General features: G+C 36.5%; 2 protein-coding genes across 2 annotated transcripts; both read left to right on the top strand.

Moving 5' to 3' along the window:
- Nucleotides 1–213: 213 nt before the first annotated feature.
- On the top strand, nucleotides 214–3,175 carry LOC120276239. The gene is made up of 6 exons (XM_039282962.1): nucleotides 214–298; nucleotides 376–1,280; nucleotides 1,419–1,908; nucleotides 2,084–2,453; nucleotides 2,505–2,600; nucleotides 3,014–3,175. The coding sequence occupies exons 2-6, from the start codon at nucleotides 596–598 to the stop codon at nucleotides 3,173–3,175; spliced, it is 1,803 nt and encodes a 600-aa protein (XP_039138896.1). The 5' UTR covers nucleotides 214–298; nucleotides 376–595.
- Nucleotides 3,176–15,991: 12,816 nt separating this feature from the next.
- LOC120276238 lies at nucleotides 15,992–20,919 on the top strand. Its single transcript, XM_039282961.1, has 12 exons — nucleotides 15,992–16,092; nucleotides 16,174–16,704; nucleotides 16,833–18,296; nucleotides 18,375–18,702; nucleotides 18,786–19,041; nucleotides 19,125–19,344; nucleotides 19,457–19,542; nucleotides 19,633–19,692; nucleotides 20,018–20,077; nucleotides 20,204–20,323; nucleotides 20,431–20,496; nucleotides 20,685–20,919. Exons 1-12 carry the CDS (start codon nucleotides 15,994–15,996, stop codon nucleotides 20,764–20,766), a joined length of 3,372 nt encoding a protein of 1,123 aa, XP_039138895.1. The 5' UTR covers nucleotides 15,992–15,993; the 3' UTR covers nucleotides 20,767–20,919.
- Nucleotides 20,920–20,941: the final 22 nt, after the last annotated feature.

The following is a 20,941-nucleotide window of genomic DNA, read 5'->3' as shown; positions in this document are numbered from 1 at the left end:
AACCATTCCGAAATTGTTGCCTGAAGATAACATCACATCTATTTTTCCAGTGAAACCATGCACAAGTTGCAATGAGAGAAACCACAAAATGAGAGTAATTATAACTCGTGAGCCAAGCTCCAGAAGCAAAGCTATCAGGAAAGGAGATAGATTTATTAACCCTCCTGCTAACCAAGCTGTGTTGTGAGAAAGGATGGAAATGAGTAAGAGAAATGGAGAGAATGGTAATTTGGTTACGGACTTCATCTTCTCTTGGTCTCTTGGTGATATATTTAATGGAGATCTCTTCAATGAAAAGGTTAGTTTTTTCAGACTATTTCCATCTCGAATGTTTGTTAATATAATATTAGTGATTAAAGTCCATGATTTAAACAGGTTGTGAAGAATCCTTTTGCGGCACAAGTACGGTGATTTTAATTTCTGGAAGAACTCTGTTCCTAGCAACAGCTCTTGGTTTTTCAAAAGCCTTTACAAGACTGCTAACCATATTAAGCCTTTTTGCTGTATCAATACTGTTAATCCTGGCATCACCTCCTTTGCCTGGCACCCTTGGTGTTTTGAAATCCCCATTGCTCTTAAACCTACATTTCTTAATATGAATGTCGATATTGATCTTCTTTCCACTTCTGCGGTTGTCATTGGTGACCGATGGAATGAAGCTCAATTAGAGCATATCTTTGGTCCTAACCTTAACCTACAGGAGCTGTCATTCAACTCTATCGATCCAAACTCTTGCAACCATTGGATTTGGAGCCCCACTTCCAAGCATCACAAAATCTCTACTTTAGTCTATCACCAGTTGAACCAAAGTCTCTCCTTATCTGATTCTTGGAATGGTTGGAGGCTTCTTTGGAAACTCAACATCGCTCCTCGAGCCAAGTACTTCCTCTGGACCCTGTTCCATGGTCGTCTCTCTACATCTAATTTCTTATATCAAATGAGATTGGGCCCTGATAATCACTGTATCTTGTGCGGCCATTTTTCGGAAATGATTGATCATCTATTTTGGGATTGTATTAAAACCAAGCAGGTTTGGGCTCACCTTAGTTTAAAGGTCAATACCTATATCCATTTCCCCAGTGGCTTTGCCTCTGGCTCCTGGATCACTGATGGGATCCTTTCTAAACACCTGACTTCAGTTGTTGCTGCAACTGCTTGGTTGCTTTGGAAGTCCCAGTGTGATGCCATCTTTCACGGTGTTAACATTAATTTCCCTACAATTGTCTGCAAAGCTCTCATCCATGTGCAGGAATTCTCCTCCAGCAACTACAATCTACTTGGTTAGAAGCTCATCTTGAACAATTTTTCTTGCTTGGATGAGATGTTCATGTTCTCCCACACTAGCATCAACCAATCTTCCAAGGTAAAATCTACGGGTTTCTTCCTATCTAATACTAACTATGTTGTGAACCTTGCAGGCTATTGTGCTCAATCCATGGTCGATACGTCTCTAGATGATCTCTTTGCACTCGGCGTTGCTCTTCAAACAATTTTGGACAAGCAGCTCTCCATCAAGCATGTATTTGTTAATACACCTGCAACTCTCAATGGCCTCAATGATTCGAACACTGTCATCTCCTGGAGTTATACTCTTCAGATTTCTAGCATTCGTTCCCTGTTGAATGCACTTGGCTCCCCCTCCATCCATTGCATTCCTATTGCCTGGATGACCCCTGCTGTTAACTTAGCCACCCATGGTTTCAGCTTCTCAGTCCTCAATCTCCTCCTTGCTGGTCGGGATCTTCCTCGTTGGATTATGAAAGCGTTTGTTGATTCTGGTTTCAAATTCAAATTGTATTTTTCTTTTTGTTTTATATTTTGGCTGGTTGTTTACTTTGGCGCTCTAGGTTCTAATAAAATTAGCCCCCCGGGGTTCTCTTTTTCAAAAGGTTGTGAAGAATCCTCTAAGTTTTGAATCTGTGGAGAGTTATCTCAATTCGTATATTTTTCCTATGCTTGAGGAAGTACGTGCTGATATGGCTTCTTGCCTTGAAGTTATTGCACAAGCTCCATTAACTAATATTCTGGAAATTAACAAGAATTATTCAAGGAATTAACTGTCGTATCATATTAAAATTGGTAGGCAAAATGCTTCAATTGATGGTAAGAATGAAATATACATTCCAAAGAGAGGAGATATATTTGTCTTAACTGATTCAAGACCAAAGTTGGTTTCTGATTTAATACGGAATGGAAGATCATATAGAATTGCTATTGTTTCTAAGGGTGGTGATGACGATGATGAGATGCCACCTGATAAGTATAATATCTCATTGTCTAAAAGCTTAGACAATGATCATTTTTGTGATATTGGCAACAGTAAAACCACTTTTTTTGTTGTTTATTTGCTGAATATCGCAGCATCAAGTCGTATATGGAAAGCAATTGACTTTGAATTAGCTACTGAAAGAAATTTGCTACTTGTTAAAGAGGTCATCAACACGAAATTATCGGTAAGTAGAGTCATTGCTTAGTTTATTGATATGAATATTGTTCTGTGATAGATTTTCAAAGAAAGGAAAGTGCCGCAATCTTATGTACTTGGCAATATAAAAGAGAAGATGCTTGCTTTTAATCTTAATGAATCCCAAAACAATGAGGTACTAAGTTGTGTATCAGTAGCTCAATGCAATGATAATATTTGTTCTATTGATCTTATTTGGGGGCCACCGGGAACTGGGAAAACGAAAACAACTGCTGCCCTGTTTGGATTTTGAGAGAAATGAATTGCAGAACGCTCACTTGTGCGCCGACAAATACTATTGTGATGGAAGTTGCTTCGCGGTATATGAAGTTGTTAAAAGAAAATGCTGCAGGAGAGGATACTCTTCTACTTGGAGATGTACTTATATTTGGGAATAAAGATCGGATAAAAGACAACGATTATCTTTGTTATGTGTTCTTGGATAATCGTGTGAAAAAACTTAAACAATGTTTTGCAGAAAAAACCGGTTGGAGGCATTGTCTGGCTTCAATGGTGCAGTTCCTTCTGAACTGTCTCAAATTGTATCAGGACTATGTCGAAAAGGAATTTATATCTCTTGAATACTTTGTGAGAAGAAAATTTTTCGAGAATTCAAGCAGTCTGAGTCAGTGTCTTGCAACATTAAGAACTCATTTGCCAAGTGCTTCTGTTTCTGAAGAAAGCTCTAGAGACATTGTTTTTGCTTCTTGATTTACTATAACAATTCAATGGCATTCTTCAAAAAAAAATTTACTCCCAGTGAACTGGAGGAAGTATTAAGTCTAATAGTGAATTAAACAATAATTTTGTTAGATTTTATATTTTTGGTACTAGTGGGCTCTATATGGGCTCTATATGGGCTTAGGGGTCTTACACCAAAAAGTCTCAAGACTTAGTGGCTCAACCCCCATACCTAAATATAAACACATTACACTATTATCACACAACCGATGTGGTACTATATTTTCAACACCCTCCCTCAAGTTCAACTCGGTCGAACTTGCACAGACTTGTACACCAGAGATCTGTTTACATGGACTTGTACACTACTTGTGTCTCAGAGGTCCTACACACATGGAGGTCATACACACATGGACTTGTGCCACATTGGTGGTTCCACTATATTTCTCTGATACCATGTTAGATTTTATATTTTTGGTACTAGTGTGCCATATATGGGCTATATATGGGCTTAGGGGTCTTACACCAAAAAGTCTCAAGACTTAGTGGCTCAACCCCTATACCTATATATAAACCCATTACATTTCTATCACACAACCGATGTGGTACTATATTTCCAACAAATATAATAGGCAAAATGCCATAAAGATAGTTATATTACACTAATATGCCCTTATGTTGCACCAAGTTCTTGTGATATAAGACCAACTTCGTAAAGAATAAGATGCTTTTTTTTTTTTGAGCAAAAGAGCTTAAAGCTACAAGGAAATCAAAAAAACAAAACAGAAAAACAACATAAATTAAAAGAAGAGGTTGTGACTGGCACAAAGCTCTTCAAGCCAGTGTGGTCGATCAAGGACTCTGAAAAAGAGGGATAAAGATGGATTGAGAAGCCCAAAGGCGGCCAGTTCATCAGCAATAGAGTTCTTTTCCCTTGTAATCGTGTTGATGGAGATATCAGGAAAGTCCTTCATCAGTTGCTTCAATTTTGTGATCAAGTTGCTTGCTCGCTAGGATATGCAGGGGTGGAAGTTTCTGCTTAGCTGCGGGACTTCTAGGCTATCACAGCAAATGATCGTAAGTTTCCAGTTGAAATCTTTACAAAGTTGAAGAGCCAGGCAGATAGCATCAATCTCAGCATCTAAGGGAGTGGAATGGCTTGTACCAGCAGCACCTTCAAGTAAAACCAGGCCCGGATTAGCGACGATGATGAATCTAAGACCAGCACACTTATAGGCCGAGCTCCAAGAGGCATCAGTATAAATAAATATGGATTTAGGAGAAAAAGAAGGCCCCGAAAACTCCCTGATATTGTTGTCCCTGAAGAAGTTGTTACAGTGGTTGATAGCCCTGGAGGGAATAGATTCAAGATTAAGATTGATGTTCTGAAAAATATGATTGCACCTCTCTTTCTAGATGATCCAAGCCATTGTGGCAATCAAGGCTTTAACCTGATCACTATCCCTTCTATTTCTTCCATTATACATCAGCCATCGACCAAAACATAAAAAATTTAAATCCAAAGGATCTCTGTTCATCCGGGTGAGAATTGGGGTCCAGCAGTGCTGAACTTTTGAACACAACCAAATGAGATGGGAAGCAGATTCTTCTTGCAATCCACAGAAAGGACAGCTAACATATGGGCCAATGTTTAGATTGTGAAGATAGGCACTCGTCGATAGTTTATCATGAGCAAGTTTCCAGATAAATGTTTTGATACGGGGGATAACAAATAATTTCCAAATAAGATCCCACCCCTTCCATTTATCAATAGCATCACAGGATGAATTGATATGGTCATAAACAGTGGAAGAAATAGTAGCATTATGCGAATGATAAGCCCAAACCCACTGATTCACATTTGTCTCAGTAATACTGATATTCGAAATAAAATCAAGATCCACAGAGTTACCAAAAGCCGTTCTTAGAAAATCAGCATTGAGAACATTAGTATCCAAAAAATCATTGATGTTTAAATTTTCAAAGCTCAGGTCCATATTTAGGTATGTTGGCTTATGCGATATAGGAATATCCATAATCCAAGGATTGGTCCACCAATCCAAGCCATTTCTAATGATAGAGATGATTTTAAAATTGGCTCTTAGAAAATCAGAAGAATTATAGATGGATTTAAAGAACCAAGAGGATCTAGCAGGAGTATGATGCTTCCAAGAATGATACCCATGATATTTGTCTTTAAAAATGTCCACCCCAATCTTGTTATCTGAATTAAAGATAGTAAAGATGTTCTTGGCCATAAGTGAGCGTTTAACAAGTCTTAGATTTTTTATTCCAAGCCCCCCCCCCCTTCTCAGGCTTAGATTGTGTAGTGAGGGCCCAACCAATAGAATGGAAACCTCTATTACTGCCGCCATAAACCCAGAGAAAATCCCTGGCCATTTTGGATATGGAATCAAGGATAGCATTAGGAAGATTCATAACTAACAGGATATAAATTGGAATGACAAATAAAGTGTTGTTAATCAGAACAGAGTGACCAGCAAGAGAGAGCTGCGAATGCTTCCAGGCATGAATTGCCGAATGAACTTTATTAGGGAGAAAACTAAGTTGATTGACAAGAAGTCTTCTATAAGAGATAGGGACACCAAGGTAAGTGAAAGGGAATGATCCAATTTTAATACCAAGAATTTTTGAGATAGAATTGGTGATTCTCCCATTACACTAGGAGGAAAGGTAGAGCGTTGATTTGGAGGGATTAGGTCTTTGTCCCGAGAGATTGTAATAGATATTAAGACAGAGGAGATAGTTTCTAGAAACTTTCCTAGTGGCATTTGTAATTAAGATGAGATCATCAGCAAACATTAAGTGATTGAAATTTCTCGGAATGTTGCTACTAAAACCAAGAACTAGGTTGAGATTCAAAGCTTTATTGAGGATAGCAGAGAGATTTTGAGAAGTGAAAAGGAAAAGCAAAGGGGAGAGTGAATCTCCCTGCCTAACTCCTCGACTATTGTTAATCCAGGGTGAATGATGACCATTGATGATGAAAGAGAAGGATGTTGAAGTTAAAGTGGCATAAATCCAAGAGATCCAAAGGTCATGGAAGGACATTTTCCGAAGGGTGGAAAAAATAGTTACCCATTCAACAGTATCAAATGCTTTTTCAATGTTAATTTTAAGCATCATCCTTGGGGGGCAGAGGTATCAAATTCTAAACTATGGGCAATTTCCTAGGTTGCAATTATATTATGATAAGCACCACACCCCGGAATAAACCCAGTTTGTTCAGGACCAATGAGAGTATGGATCACATATTTTGAGCGATTGGCCAAGATCTTTGCCATAATTTTATAACAAACATTGCACAAAGAAATAGGGTGAAAATCTAAAACAAAAACGGGGTTATCTTTCTTAGGAATCATATTAACGAATGTTTTTCCCCAGGAGGGTGGCATCTTAGTTGTATGAAAAAAATAAGAGATCGCATTGAAAAGGTGCTCACCAACAATATTCCAATAAAAAAGTTAGAATTCCACATTAAGGCTATCAGGGCCAGGACTTTTTCCCCGGGGCATTGAGTTGAGCGTTTGAAAGACTTCTCTCATGGAGATAGGTCGAATCAAAGAGAGGGAATGGATCAAGTCCATATGTCTTAAACAACTATCATGTATGACCAGTGGGTCAACATATAGAAACCAACACAATACAATACATATATCCCTGTATATATACCCCTGTACACATCATATACATACATATATATCTAACACCCCCATTCAAACTCAAGGCGGATCATGCGTCTTGAGTTTGGATAACAGAAAGAAATATTGATCACGGGTTTGCGCCTTAGTGAAGGAATCAGCCACCTGGACCTCTGTGTCTCCCCATGATGTCACATTTGATGAGTCCACTCCTTTTGATGATTCTCCTTTTCTCATTGCGTCTTCCTCTCCTTCGGTCCCTCTGTCCTTCCTTTTTCCTACCTCTTCCACTGAAGATGCTCCCCTTGTGTCGTCTTTTACATCACTCGACCCTCCTCCCGAACTTTTCTCTCACTCCTCTCCTCCTTTATCTATTGAGCCTCCTGCAGCGTCTTTCCCTCCTGCCTCGTTACCTCCTACTCACCCTCCTATTCATTTTTCTTACCACTGTTGGGATCCCACAGTGTCTTTACCTTGGCTGATTTGCTCTGACGTCTCTCCTACTACCGATCAGGCTCCGGAGGTACCCTCGCACACTTAATCTTTACATGATCGCTCCATCTTATATTCCCCTGTCTATTACACTTTTGCTAGAACTAGTGTTGTTTCAATGCCCTTGAGCCAGGTACTACCTAGAGACGGTTTGATCGCCTAAGTGGCAGACTATCATGTCAAAGGAGCTTGATGCCTTATCTCGGACTCACACATGGGATTTAGTTCTTCTTCCTTCCCATACTATTCTCATCACCTGCCGTTGGATCTACCGGGTGAAGACCCATTCTAACTGATCTCTCGAGCGCTATAAATTGTGTCCAGTTGCTCGTGCTTTTCAGCATGAGTATAGTTGTGACTATGATGAGACTTTTGCCCCAGAGGCCCATATGCATGTTGTGCGCACATTAGTTACTGTTGCAGCTGTCCGTGGATGGGTCCTTCATCAGCTTGATGTGAAGAACTCATTTCTTCATGGGGACTTGAAGGAGAAGCTTTACATGACTCCTCCTGCCCTTCGGGTGCCTTCGGGGTTTGTTTGTCATCTTCGCAGCGCTTTTATGGGTTCAGCACAGTAGTTGAGGCTGCTGAGTTCACTGTGAGCATACATGACTCTGCTCACATTACCTTTCTGAAGCAGAAGCTCTGTTAGACATTCTTGATGACTGGTTTGGGTCTATTTCATTACTTCCTGGGTATCAAAATCACTTTTCATCCTGATAGCTACCATCTCATTTAACAGCGTTACACTCTAGATCTACTTTCTTACTCTGGTTTAACTGATACTTGTACTGCAGCTACACCGATGGAGCTACATTTACAGCTCCGTGCTTCTGATGGGATTCCCTTATCTAATCCTTCTCGCAATCGACATCTATTTAGCAGTTTGGTCTACTTGGCCGTCACCATGCCTAACATTTTCTATGTTGTTCACATTCTCAGTCAGTTCGTTGTAGTACCCACTTCTGTCCATTATACTCATCTTTTAGGGTACTGCGATATCTTCATGACACTGCATATCATGGTTTATTCTACCCACGTCAGTCCATTCTTCAACTACTGGGCTATTCTGATGCTACCTGGGTCAATTCTCTTAATGATTAGGTCTCTATCACTAGTTATTGTATCTTTCTTGGGTCTTCTATTGTTTTTTGGAAGACCAAGAAATAGTCTAATGTTGCCAAGTCCAGCGCTGAGACTGAGGTTCATGTATTGGCTTCTATCATCCAAGAGGTGCTTTGGCTTCATTCGATTCTACAGGATTTTGATGTACCAATTATTTCTCCTATTCCTCTTCATTGTGACAAAATGGGGGTTTTCAAATTGCCACAGATTTGATCAAGCATAAGCTGACCAAACACATTGGTGTGGATGCCCATTTCATCTAATGCCATATGATGTACGTGCCTAGACAGTGTTACTTCACTATCTTCCTACAAAGGTCCAAGTGGCTAATTTTTCACCAAGGCACAAACCCGTGATCAACATCTCTTCCTGTTATCCAAACTCAAGACGCATAATCCGCCTTGAGTTGTAGGGGGGTTAGATGTATATGTATATATATGATGTGTACAGGTATATACTTACAGGGATATGTGTATTGTATTATGCTGGTTCTTATATGTAGACCTAATGGTCATACATGATAGTTGTGCAAGGCATATGGACTTGATCCATTCTCTCTCTCTCTCTCTCTCTCTCTCTCTAACATGGTATCAGAGCCTAGGTTCTTCTCTCCCTATAGCCGCCGCTGCAGATCTACTTCCTCCTTTCGCGCTCTCTCTCTCATTCTAACATGGTATTAGAGTTTAGATTCTTCTTTCCCTTCGGCTGCTACCGGCCACCGCTGCCGATCTGCTTTCTTCCCTCTCTCTCTCTTTTGGCATGTCCTCCCAACACAACTCCAATATGCGCCTCGCCACCGCCACCTACCAATTAGATCTTCATGAAGAAATGAATCATTTCTTGTACTGCTATACCTCTACATGCTATATCTGGCTATTTGTTCATTTGTTCAATTATTGCTGGGATTTAGTACTGCTATAACTCAACTTTCTTTGTTAAATGTAGGTGAAAATCAAAGAAAAAGAAAAAAATAAAGAGAAAACTGAGAAGCGAAGCGACAATTAAACATAAGTAATCTCTTATATCTTGCATTAATATTTTTAATTAGGTGATCCTTTGGTTTCTTACCTACTAAAATTCTTGATATTTAAGTAGAAGTATAATCTAGATTTTCATATTATCTAAAAAGTTTAATTTGCTTCTTTATATGACTTGTAAATCTTTCTACTTGCTAAATCATCTTTTGTTGTATCGTGAGAAATGTTAGATCCAAGAAGACACATGTTGCTAAACTAGTAGATCAACCTAAAGCTTCTCCCTCATACAAATAATTCTGGAGGCACATCCAAGCTCAAAACTAACAAATTAAGTCAGCTTTTTTTACCGATCATACTTCTGTTTTTTCTGATTTTACATGACAACGAAATGTTGTGTCTATTAAAAGAGGAAGGACACAAGCATGTTGTATGAATTTCACCCATTTGTATTATGCTATAATGTACTGATTGTGCTAGACCCACATACGAATCAAAGAAATATTTGTGCCTATCCAACTTACGATAATTAATTTGGCATTGGTACTTGACTGATACCAAATTTAGTCCATTTATTATAGTGAAATAGCATTTTTCATCCCTCTAATATTTTTTGTCCACAGAAGATCCCTTTATTATTCATGTTGTGTCTATTAAAAGAGGAAGGACACAAGCATGTTGTATGAATTTCACCCATTTGTATTATGCTATAATGTACTGATTGTGCTATACCCACATACGAATCAAAGAAATGTTTGTGCCTATCCAACTTACGATAATTAATTTGGCATTGGTACTTGACTGATACCAAATTTAGTCCATTTATTATAGTGAAATAGCATTTTTCATCCCTCTAATATTTTTTGTCCACAGAAGATCCCTTTATTATAAGTCAGGTTCTCATAAGAAAGCTGTTGTGGCATTAAACAATATTAATATATTACAAAAATTATTAAAATATTATTAAAATTTTTAAAAATTAAAATAGTCAAAATATTTAATAAAATAATAATTTAGTAAATAACCATTTAAAAGGAGATATTTTTATGTTTATATGTATATATATTTATTAAATGAATTTTCTAATTATGCAACATTTTTTTATATTCCACAAATTAGATTTAAATCGATGCATAGTATGTGTGTTTATGTACCACAAAATAAATTATGTCTATTTATCCCAATTAAGCTTTGATATTTATATAATATTCTATTTATCTTATTAATTTTATAACTGTCTAGTGTGATAAGGTAAAATTCCCGGCATAACTATGAAGCTGTAAAATTAATAAAATAATATAAATATTACATAAATATCAAATCTTACTTATCATAAATAAATTAGCATATAAATTTTCTTATGGCATATAACTTATTGTTGCATAATTAGATAAATCATTTAATAAAATAGATAAATATAAATATAAACATAAAAATTACTCTTTTAAAATTATTATTTACTAAATTATTATTATTTTATGTTAAAAAATTTTAATAATATTTTAATTATTTTTTGAGATTTTTTAATAATATTTTAATATTATTAAATGCCACATCAGATTTCATAATGAAAAATCTTAGGTGGACGGACGAATTTTTTTTCAAAATAAATAATAGAGGGATTTTTTACAAACAAAAAATATTAGAAGGATAAAATGACTATTTTAACCATAATAGAAGAACTAAACTTTATATTATGCCAAAACTCAACCCTGCCAATTGCAATATGAAAATGGTATGGAAAGTAAAAAAACAATGTTTATATATATATATAGTAAAAAAACAATGAGATATATAAACACGTAAAAAGGAACACTAAATTAAGAACAGTTTTAATTTGCCATCAATAAACAGTTTATGTATGTATAATCACACATGTTAAATATCATTAATTTCCTGCTTAAACTTCCTGCTCTTGGATGTCAATTCCAGTCTATTGGATGTCAGTTTCAGTCAATAAACGGTCTATTGGATGTCAATTCTAGTTTATGTATGTATAATCACACATGTTAAAGGAACACTAAAAAAGTAAAAATAATCTGTTCTTTTGACTGTTCCAATCTATTAGATGTCAGTGTTTAAACTTCCTGCTTGGGTGATTAAAGAAATTGACAAGATTCGTAGAGACTTCCTTTGGAAAGGACCTGATTTGGGTCCCAAAGGCATTAGGCTAGTTGCCTGAAAAAAGATTTGTAGACTACGGAACATGGGTGGTTGGGGAATTCTTAGTCTCCAGGATTTCAATTGTGCCCTTCTTGGAAAATGGTGGTGGAAAATTAAAACTAATCCTAACGTCTATTGGGTTAAAATTATTAAAGTTAACTACTTCTCCAGAAACCCTGCATGCCCTCTTTTTCACCCATTTCCAAAAAATAAATCTTTTTTCTGGGCAGAGGTACTTTCTTCCCTGAATTCTTATCACTCCTGCGTCTCAAAAACAATTAAAAATGGGGTCAATACCTACTTTTGGTATGATAGGTGGTATTTGGGGATATCTCTGAAAGACCATTGGCCTCTTCTTTTTAATGGTTGTATCTTCCCTTGGATCACTATTCATCAGTTTTCCGAACAAATTAACTCCCCTAAAAATCTCTTCATGAACTATAACACAGAAGAATTATCTTCTCTTTTGGAAATGATCCCTGATTGTTCAAGTGGACTAGAAGACTTTTACACTTGGCCTCTGAATAAAAGTGGAACCTTCTCAGTAAAATCTTTTTACAAGTTTCTTATAGATGGAGGAATTCGTTGTCCACTTTATAAGCAGTTCTGGAAAATTAGATGCCCAACAAAAATCACCTTATTCTGTTGGCTTGCTTGGGAAGATAAAATTTTCACCCTTACAACCTCTTCAAAAAATGTTGTAACTTACTAAATACAACTGATACTTGCGTGCTTTGCCATAGGACTTTTGAGACTGTAGATCATCTATTCATCGACTGCTTATACACTACACGTATCTGGTCCTTCTTCACACAACTTTTAGAAATACACTCCACCCCCTCTTCCTTTTCGAAGATTTGGACCACTTGAATTACTTCCATCCAACATCAATGCCAACCCCTTTGGGATCTCTGTGTTAGAGCTATTATTTGGAATATTTGGTTTGAGCGTAACAATCGCATTTTTCAATTTTCTGCATTACCTACTCACTCTTTAATGATTAAAATTGCTAATGTGCTACTCTCATGGTTTTTAGCAGCCGATGTTAATCAGCAACAGTCTCTTGTGGAGGCTACTCAGAAAATCAAGCGCTCAATCAATTTCATCAGCGCTAGGGTTTCCAACAATTCTGGCGAATTAGATCCTAATCCAGCTCTAGAGTAGAGTTCTCTACTCTCATCTTTGTTAACCTGTGTCCCATGTTGGTGGCTTTCGTCTACAGAGCTGTTTTATCTTCTCGTTGTTTTTTCTCCTTATTATGTTTCTAGAAGCACTTGTGCCTCATCTCTGGTGAGAGTTTCTGTTCTTTCTAATCTACATGTACTGTACTTGTATGTTGTGTTTTCTTTTCAATAAATTTATGGTTTATCCACTTTTATCAAAAAAAAAATCATTAATTTAAATCCTTATAACTAGAGTTAAAGTTCATGTAGTAAAGTCCAACTAGAGTTAAAGTTGATGTTGTTAATGCTGCTTCCATTTATATATTTTTCCTTGTTTACAAAGTAAATACTGATATAATTATACAAAATTATGTCTCTCATTGCATTACGTGGATTGGATCAAGCTAAAAAATTTGGCTTTTTCATCAATTTTGGTGGGAAACATTATGGTGTTATTTTTTTATTTTAATTTAAAAAAAAAATTGGATAAACACAATATATTAAGTATAATAACAAATGCAAAACAAAATAAAAAAAATTGGAAAACATTATGGTTTCAAACAATTCCGGCAACCCAAATTCAAATCTAGCTCTGGAGTAGAGTTCAGCTTCTCACAATTTTTTTATTTTTTTTTTTTTATAAAGTGGATAAACCACATGCATTAAAGAGAAACACCAAAAGATACAACAACCTTTCCACTAGCTGTGGAAACAAAATACAAACTAAAGGAGGAACAGCGGGTCTCCTCCTGACCCAAGCCCACATTAACTACTCCCAACTAATAATCTGAGCCACTGCAATCGCGGACTCCTCCTCCACCCCTTCAGGACGAGATCCAGAGAACTCTAAACTACGCCTGATCGAGGAAATAGAATCATCCAACTTCACTCTCAAACCCTCAGGAGCTGCAGAGAACCAAGATAAAATCATATGATCAGTCTTCAACATAACAGAGTGAGGATGCGCACATTTATCAGAAAATATATAATCATTTCTCGTCAGCCAAATAGACAACACAAAGGTTTTCACTGCCTCGTCCCCGACCACCCGGATCGTTGGACGTAAAGCAGACCTCCAGTCACCCCACAAAAGAGACATAGAGGTGGGAAGAGCGGGTAACTGAAGAGACCTACTGATGTGTGCCCACACCTCCTGGGAGAACCGACATCGAAGAAAAAGGTGATCAACCGACTCCACCTCAGAATGATATAGAACACAAGTGTCTGTCGGGAGTTTGTTACAACGGCGCTTAGCCAGGTTTCCCAGGGAAAGAACCTTATTCTTCCAAGCTAACCAGTTAAAAATGTTGACCTTCCTCGGGCAGGGGCCTTTCCAAAAGGAGTTTGCAATTGAACGCCGTAAAGCTGTTTTTGTAGACATGTGTTCTCTGGTGGCTTTTGTCTATAAAGCTGTTTTTATCTTTGTGGTGTATTTTTTCTTGGTTATTTCTTTAGTTATGTTTGTGAGCTTCTATTCATTACTTTCCTTATTTGCTTGTACTATGCTAATTTGTACTGTTTTTTTTCAATAAATTTGTGATTTATCCACTTTTAAAAAAACAATTACGAAAGTTACAAACCAGATAAATTTAAAAAAAAAACTACTAAATAGACAACATCCATGAATAGTAAAAAACAGAGTAATTAAATAATAATAAATAAATAAGGATAGTCGATGAATATTCTATTAAGTATTAATAGCTCGGTTTTTTTTTGTACTTGGCTGTCTTGTCTTGTTTTTGCAATGAACCAGTGGTTTATTAATTTTTTTTAAAATTTAAAAAATTAATAGTTTGTGGACCAGTTAAAAGTTGCTAGGATCTAAACCAACACTACAAGAAAATTCTTCTAAAACATCAACCTTGTAACACTGGGGCTTCTTATAATCGTCACTAGCTGCATTCATCTATGTTGGGTTTCAGCCCATTTGGGCTAGAAGAAATAATTGGGCTTGGCCCAAGTTGAAGAAAAAAAAAACTGCATCAATAATGGAAGCCACTTGAGGATTTAATGGTAATTTTTCCATTGGTATTTATAACCAAGTGAGATGATGAGGATATTGGTGGGGTCAGCCAAGAAAAGGGAAAGAAGGCAAAATGTGAGGGTTTGAAGGCAAGGAAACCAAGAAGAAGAGGAAGACAAAGGAGGCTAGGGTTGAGCAAAGCAAGATGATCGGTCGGCAAATCGGTGCCGGATTTCGCCCTAACTTCGGGTAGTCAATTCTTGCAGGTAGTTCTCCTAGCCTACCGGTTTTGATCTTCCTTAATCTCTTCTTGATGTCTCTCTTTGTTATCCATTATGTGTGTTGATGATGTATGTGTGCCAAGAGCTTGCTCTTGAGTTGTTGTGTCTTCTTCTTTGTTATCCTCTAGTTGTATCTAGAGAGAAACCTCTTTGATCCTCTAGTTGTATCTAGAGAGAGACCTCATTGTATCCCATTGTTGATGTAGTGAAGCATGTTTAAGAGGCTCTAAGGAGTCCCGTGGTTTTTTCCCTCGATTCGTAGGGTTTTCCACGCTAAATCGTTGTCTTGCATTGTTGTATGTTTGTTCATCCCATTCTAACAAGAAATGAGGGGTTTGGTAGTGTTTTATGCTTGAGTTGGAGTCTTGAAGATTTGAAGAACATTTGGGAAGATTTTGAAGCCTCAAAGGATCTAGTTCAAGGTGTTACCAGTTCACGCGGGCTGCACGTGGGCCGCGCAAACTTGTTGGTGAAGTGTGACGATCGCCAGTGAAGTGCGCGGGCCACGCAAGCTTATTTGTGAACCACAGCGGATCGCCAGTGAAGTTTGCGGGCCGCACACCGTCGCGCGCGAACAGTACCAGTGCTACAGTGTCAATGGACAGTAACATTGCTACAGTAATTTCTGTAGTTTTTCACTGTTTCAAAATATCGTCCAAACCCCAACAATCTACCCACCGAGTACTTAATTAATTTTAGATTATGGAGTTGTTTTGTAAATATAAGTCACAATAATATTTTTAATCATTATTCATACTTTACAAAATCATGAAGTTCATAGCTTGAAGATGGACGGCTATGATCACCCACATTCAAACTCACATCTCCCTCCTCGTCTTCCGTACGTTGTCTTTGCATGCATGAACATTAATGAGTTGCTCTTTGTTCCCAAAGACGTAGTGGGATACGGGCAAACGTCAACCTTACAACATCCTTATATTTCTATAAAGACACCATATTTGAATATCTTCAGTCATTTGGAGCCGAAGTTCATTGTGTGTGTGTGAGATTGAGAAAGGATGCCAATGAGTAAGAGAGATGGAGGGAATGGTGATTTGGTTATGGACTTCATCTTCTCTTGGTCTCTTGATGATATATTTAATGGAGATCTCTTCAAGGAAAAGGTGAGTTTTTTCTGACTATATATTTCCATCTCAAATGTTTGATAATATTAGTGATATATTAAAGTCCATGCATTTAAACAGGTTGTGAAGAATCCTTTAACTTTTGAATCTTTGAAGAGTTATCTCAATTCATATACTTTTCCTATGCTTGAGGAAGTACGTGCTGATGTTGCTTCTTGTCTTGAAGCCATTGGAAAAGCTCCATTTACTAATATTGTGGAAATTAACAAGATCGGTCCAAAGAAGCAATTGTTATATCATATTAAAATTGGTAGGCAAAATGCTTCAGTTACGGGTAAGAATAAAATATACATACCGAAAAGAGGAGATATATTTGTCTTAACTGATTCAAGACCAAAATTTGTTTCTGATTTAATACGGAATGGAAGATCATATAGAATTGCTATTGTTTCTGAGGGTTGTAAAATCTCATTGTCTAAAAGCTTAGACAATGATCAGTTTTGTGATATTGGCAACAGTAAAACCCCTTTGTTTGCTGTTTACTTGATGAATATTGCAACATCAAGTCGTATGTGGAGAGCAATTGACTTTGAATTGGCTACTAAAAGAAATTTGCTACTTGTTAAAGAGGTCATCAACACTAAATCATCGGTATGCAGAGTTTCTTTTTTCTTTTTTTCTTTATTTCTTTTTTTTTGGGCCAATTCAATTACATATATAGCTTGAACAACGTCATATTATGTGCTTAACTTATTGCTATGAATATTGTTCTATGATAGATTTTCAAAGACAGGGAAGTGCCACAATCTGATGTACTTGGCAATATAAAAAACAAGTTGCTTGCTTTTAATTTTAATGAATCTCAAAACAACGCGGTGCTAAGATGTGCATTGGCAGCTACATGCAATGAGAAATGTTCTATTGATCTTATTTGGGGGCCACCGGGAACTGGAAAGACGAAAACAACAGCTGCTCTGCTCTGGATTTTGAGAGAAATGAAATGCAGAACACTCACTTGTGCGCCAACAAATACTGCTGTGAGGGAAGTCGCTTCACGGTATATGAATTTGTTAAAAGACAATTCTGCAGAAGAGGGTGCTCTTCTACTGGGAGATGTGTTGCTCTTTGGTAATAAAGATCGAATGAACATCGATGATAATCTTCATCTTCATGATGTGTTCTTGGATAATCGTGTGAAAAAACTTAGACCGTGGTTTGCACAAAAAACTGGTTGGAAGCATTGCCTGGATTCAATGGTGGAGTTCTTTGTGGACTGTCTCAAATTGTATCTGTACCATGTCATAAAGAAATTTCCTCAAGACTTTGTTAGAAGAAAATTTTTGAAGATTTCAGAGAATATGAATCAGTGTCTTAGAACATTAAGAACGCATCTGCCAAATGCTTCTATTTCTCAAGAAAGCTCTAAAGACATTGTTTTGCTTCTTGATTTACTACAAGAATTGGTTGACCTTCTTATAAAAGATATTTCTTCCAGTAATCTGAAATCTCTTATAGACTCTGTTGGAAGAAAATCATTGGAGATTTCAAAGAGTCTCACAACATTAAGAATGCATCTGACAAGTGCTTCCATTTCTGAAGAAAGCTCTAGAGATATTGTTTTGCTTCTTGAATTACTACAAGAATTCGATGACCTTCAAAAGGAATTTTGTTCCATTAATCTGAAAAGTTTTGAAGACTTTGTTAGAAGAACATTTGCGGAGAATTCAAGGAGTCTGAGTCAGTGTCTTACAACATTAAGAACTCATTTGCCAAGTGCTTCTGTTTCTGAAGAAAGCTCTAGAGATATTGTTTTGCTTCTTGATTTACTACAAGAATTCAATGGCCTTCTTCAAAAAAATTTTACTTCCAGTGATCTGGAGGAAGTCTTTAAGTCTAACAATGGACTAAACAGTAATTCTAAAACTTTGGAGCTGAGAAAGAGCAAAGAAAGATGTCTTCAAGTATTGTATAGACTTCAGTCAGGATTGAAACTTCCTCCTACCTGTTCGAGAAGGGGTATTGGAGATTTTTGCATGCAAAAAGCATCACTCATGTTCTGCACAGCATTTTCTACTTCAAAATTGTACAATGTGAAGAGGATGATACCTCTTGATGTATTGGTCATTGATGAGGCTGCTCAGTTAAAAGAGTGTGAAACACTGATTCCTTTACAGCTATCTGTAGTTCGCCATGCAATTCTCATTGGTGATGAATGTCAGTTGCCTGCAATGGTGAAGAGCAAGGTCCAATTTTTTCCTTATTTTTGGTTTCTTTTTTTTTTTTTAATTGTCTGCAATTTAACACTGTTTCATTGCTCTCAGGCCTCAGAGAATGCACTGTTTGGAAGAAGTCTGTTTGAGAGGCTAAGTTTACTGGGATACAAGAAGCAACTTCTAAACGTACAGTACAGGATGCACCCTTCAATAAGCCGATTCCCGAATGCTAACTTTTATAACAATAAAATTTCAGATGGTCCGAGTGTCATTGACAAGAAGCACACTAGATGTTTTCTACCAGGCCCCATGTTCGGTCCATATTCATTTATTAACATAGAGTTTGGAAATGAGGTTGCTGATGGTTTGACACATAGCAAGAAAAATTTGGTTGAAGTAGCAGTTATTTCAGACATAATCAGTAGACTTTTCAGTGGTTTGTAAACAAACATTAGTTTCTTTCTTGCCCTCTTACCGCACTTTGCTAAACTAATCACTCTGCATTTTTTTTCTGTGTAGAATGTGTGAGGACTAAACAGAGAGTTAGTGTTGGTATCATCTGTCCATACACTGCACAAGTTTCAGCAATTCGAGAGAAACTCGGGAAAGCATATAAGGGGCATAGTTTTTTTTCCTTCAGAGTTAATTCTGTTGATGGATTTCAAGGTAGTGAGGAAGACATCATAATGTTTTCTGCTGTGAGGTCGAATACTGCTGGAACAGTTGGATTTCTGTACAATCATCAACGAACAAATGTCGCATTGACCAGAGCAAGGTATAAATGCTTCTGAACATTCATGAAGTACTTCTGCTTTTTTTTTTAATGAGTACTCTTTGACATACTTCAGTGAATTGCAGGCATTGTCTTTGGGTTTTAGGAAATGAACCGACATTATCTAGCAGTGGTACTATCTGGAGTAAATTAGTTTGTGATGCAAAAAATCGAGGTTGCTTCTTTGATGGAAAGGATGATAAGAACATCATGAATGTTATGATGAAAAGCTGCAATGGTTTTGGTAAAATAAATGAGCAGATTTACAACATGACTTCCTTGGATATCAGTAAAACACAAGAAAAGGTATTGATAAATACACTGCTTGTTCATATGGAACAATAGCAAATGTATAGATTTTTTCACTGCTTCTCTTTTACTTCAAATATCTTATTCTCTTCTGTCAACATCATTCCAGAAATATGGAGAAATGCACGTACTTTCAAATCAGTTCGTGCAGCTCAGTATGGATAATACTTCTGAAGCTCCAAAATGTGATTCGAGGTATGTGTTGATTCCAATTATAAGTTGTTTATCGTTATATATAAAAACTGAGCATCACTCCTATTGAACAATAGCAATTCCTGGATGCAGGAAAATCGAAACTTCTGAAGGGAAAAGGATGGAGAACAACACAAAAATGGAGGATAAAAGGCAAGTATTTGGCAGTGTTGCATGGTTTTGCGTCGTCGAAGAATTGTCTATGTATTTAATTTATGAGAGAAAATCAAGATAATAATAAAAATGCAAATTTAATACATTGAATAATTTATTTAGTTCATACTGCGTGGACCATAAATTTTCATACCGTCTATTCTGCATTTTAACTGCAGAAAATGGCAAACTAAGGAGAATCATGTTTCTGAACCACAATTCTTTTACAAATGCCTTAATTTTTGTTGTTTGTTGTGAAATTGTTCTTTGATGTTAAATTCATAGATTTTTATTCATATAGATGATTCTTACTTGTTAAATGCAGAATAGAAACAACTCCAAAAGAAAAGAATGTAGTGAAACATGAGAAGTTAAGCAATTTGAGGTATGTTTTCCAGTTTGCAATTTCTATCAGACATTGTAAATTCTTATATGAATCTATAACTATTGTTTCCTGTTAGTTATTGATCAGTTAATTATGTTCTTATTTTCACAAAATGTTTTCTTGTAGTTCTAAAGTTGTGCATCATTCTGAACATCCACAACTAATCAAATCTGAAGGATATATGCAAACTGGTACTTTACGAAATTGGAGTAATCAAAATAATGATGCATCAAGCTCAACCATAAAGTAAGCTAAACTATTGAAAAATAAAATTAGTTTGTTTGTGGAGTAGATATCATTAGCACCTTAAATTAAAAATCTTGAAAAACTCAAATTTAATCCTTTAAATGCAGGATGACAACAGCACCAAAACCAAAACAGATTAATGAAGAGGAAAAAGAGGAGCCAAGTAATATACGGTACCATATGACTTTTAATTTTTATATTTGAACATGATGTTTGAATATAACACTTAAGTATGTTCAAGTAAAGGTTTTCTTTGTTTTTTCCTATTAATTCAGAAAGAATGTATTTATGTTTATTGTGTTATCTTAAGCAACTTGCTATAAATCACAAGTAATAAATGCTGTGTTTTCTTTCCCTGCAGTGCTACCATCCTCACTTCAATTGCTGTTGCAGTCATTGGCTCAGCTGTTTTTATGATATTTCACTGTTTTAATCAGAATTAATGTTAATCTACTGTAATTAGATAACATATACCTCTGCAGTAAGTCTTCAGGACATTATCTGCCTTTTGATTAAAGCCTGAAAGCTTGGACATTGTCTTATGAACATCTGGAACTTGAGTATCAAAATCATTAAATGAGAAGACTTACTGTGGGTTTGGATTGGGATTTTGATTAC

The sequence above is a fragment of the Dioscorea cayenensis genome, chromosome 14, assembly GCF_009730915.1.
Source record: "Dioscorea cayenensis subsp. rotundata cultivar TDr96_F1 chromosome 14, TDr96_F1_v2_PseudoChromosome.rev07_lg8_w22 25.fasta, whole genome shotgun sequence".
NCBI classification, from domain to species: domain Eukaryota; kingdom Viridiplantae; phylum Streptophyta; class Magnoliopsida; order Dioscoreales; family Dioscoreaceae; genus Dioscorea; species Dioscorea cayenensis.
Note: the sequence above shows the minus strand (reverse complement) of the source record. Positions and strands in the feature narration are given on the sequence as shown.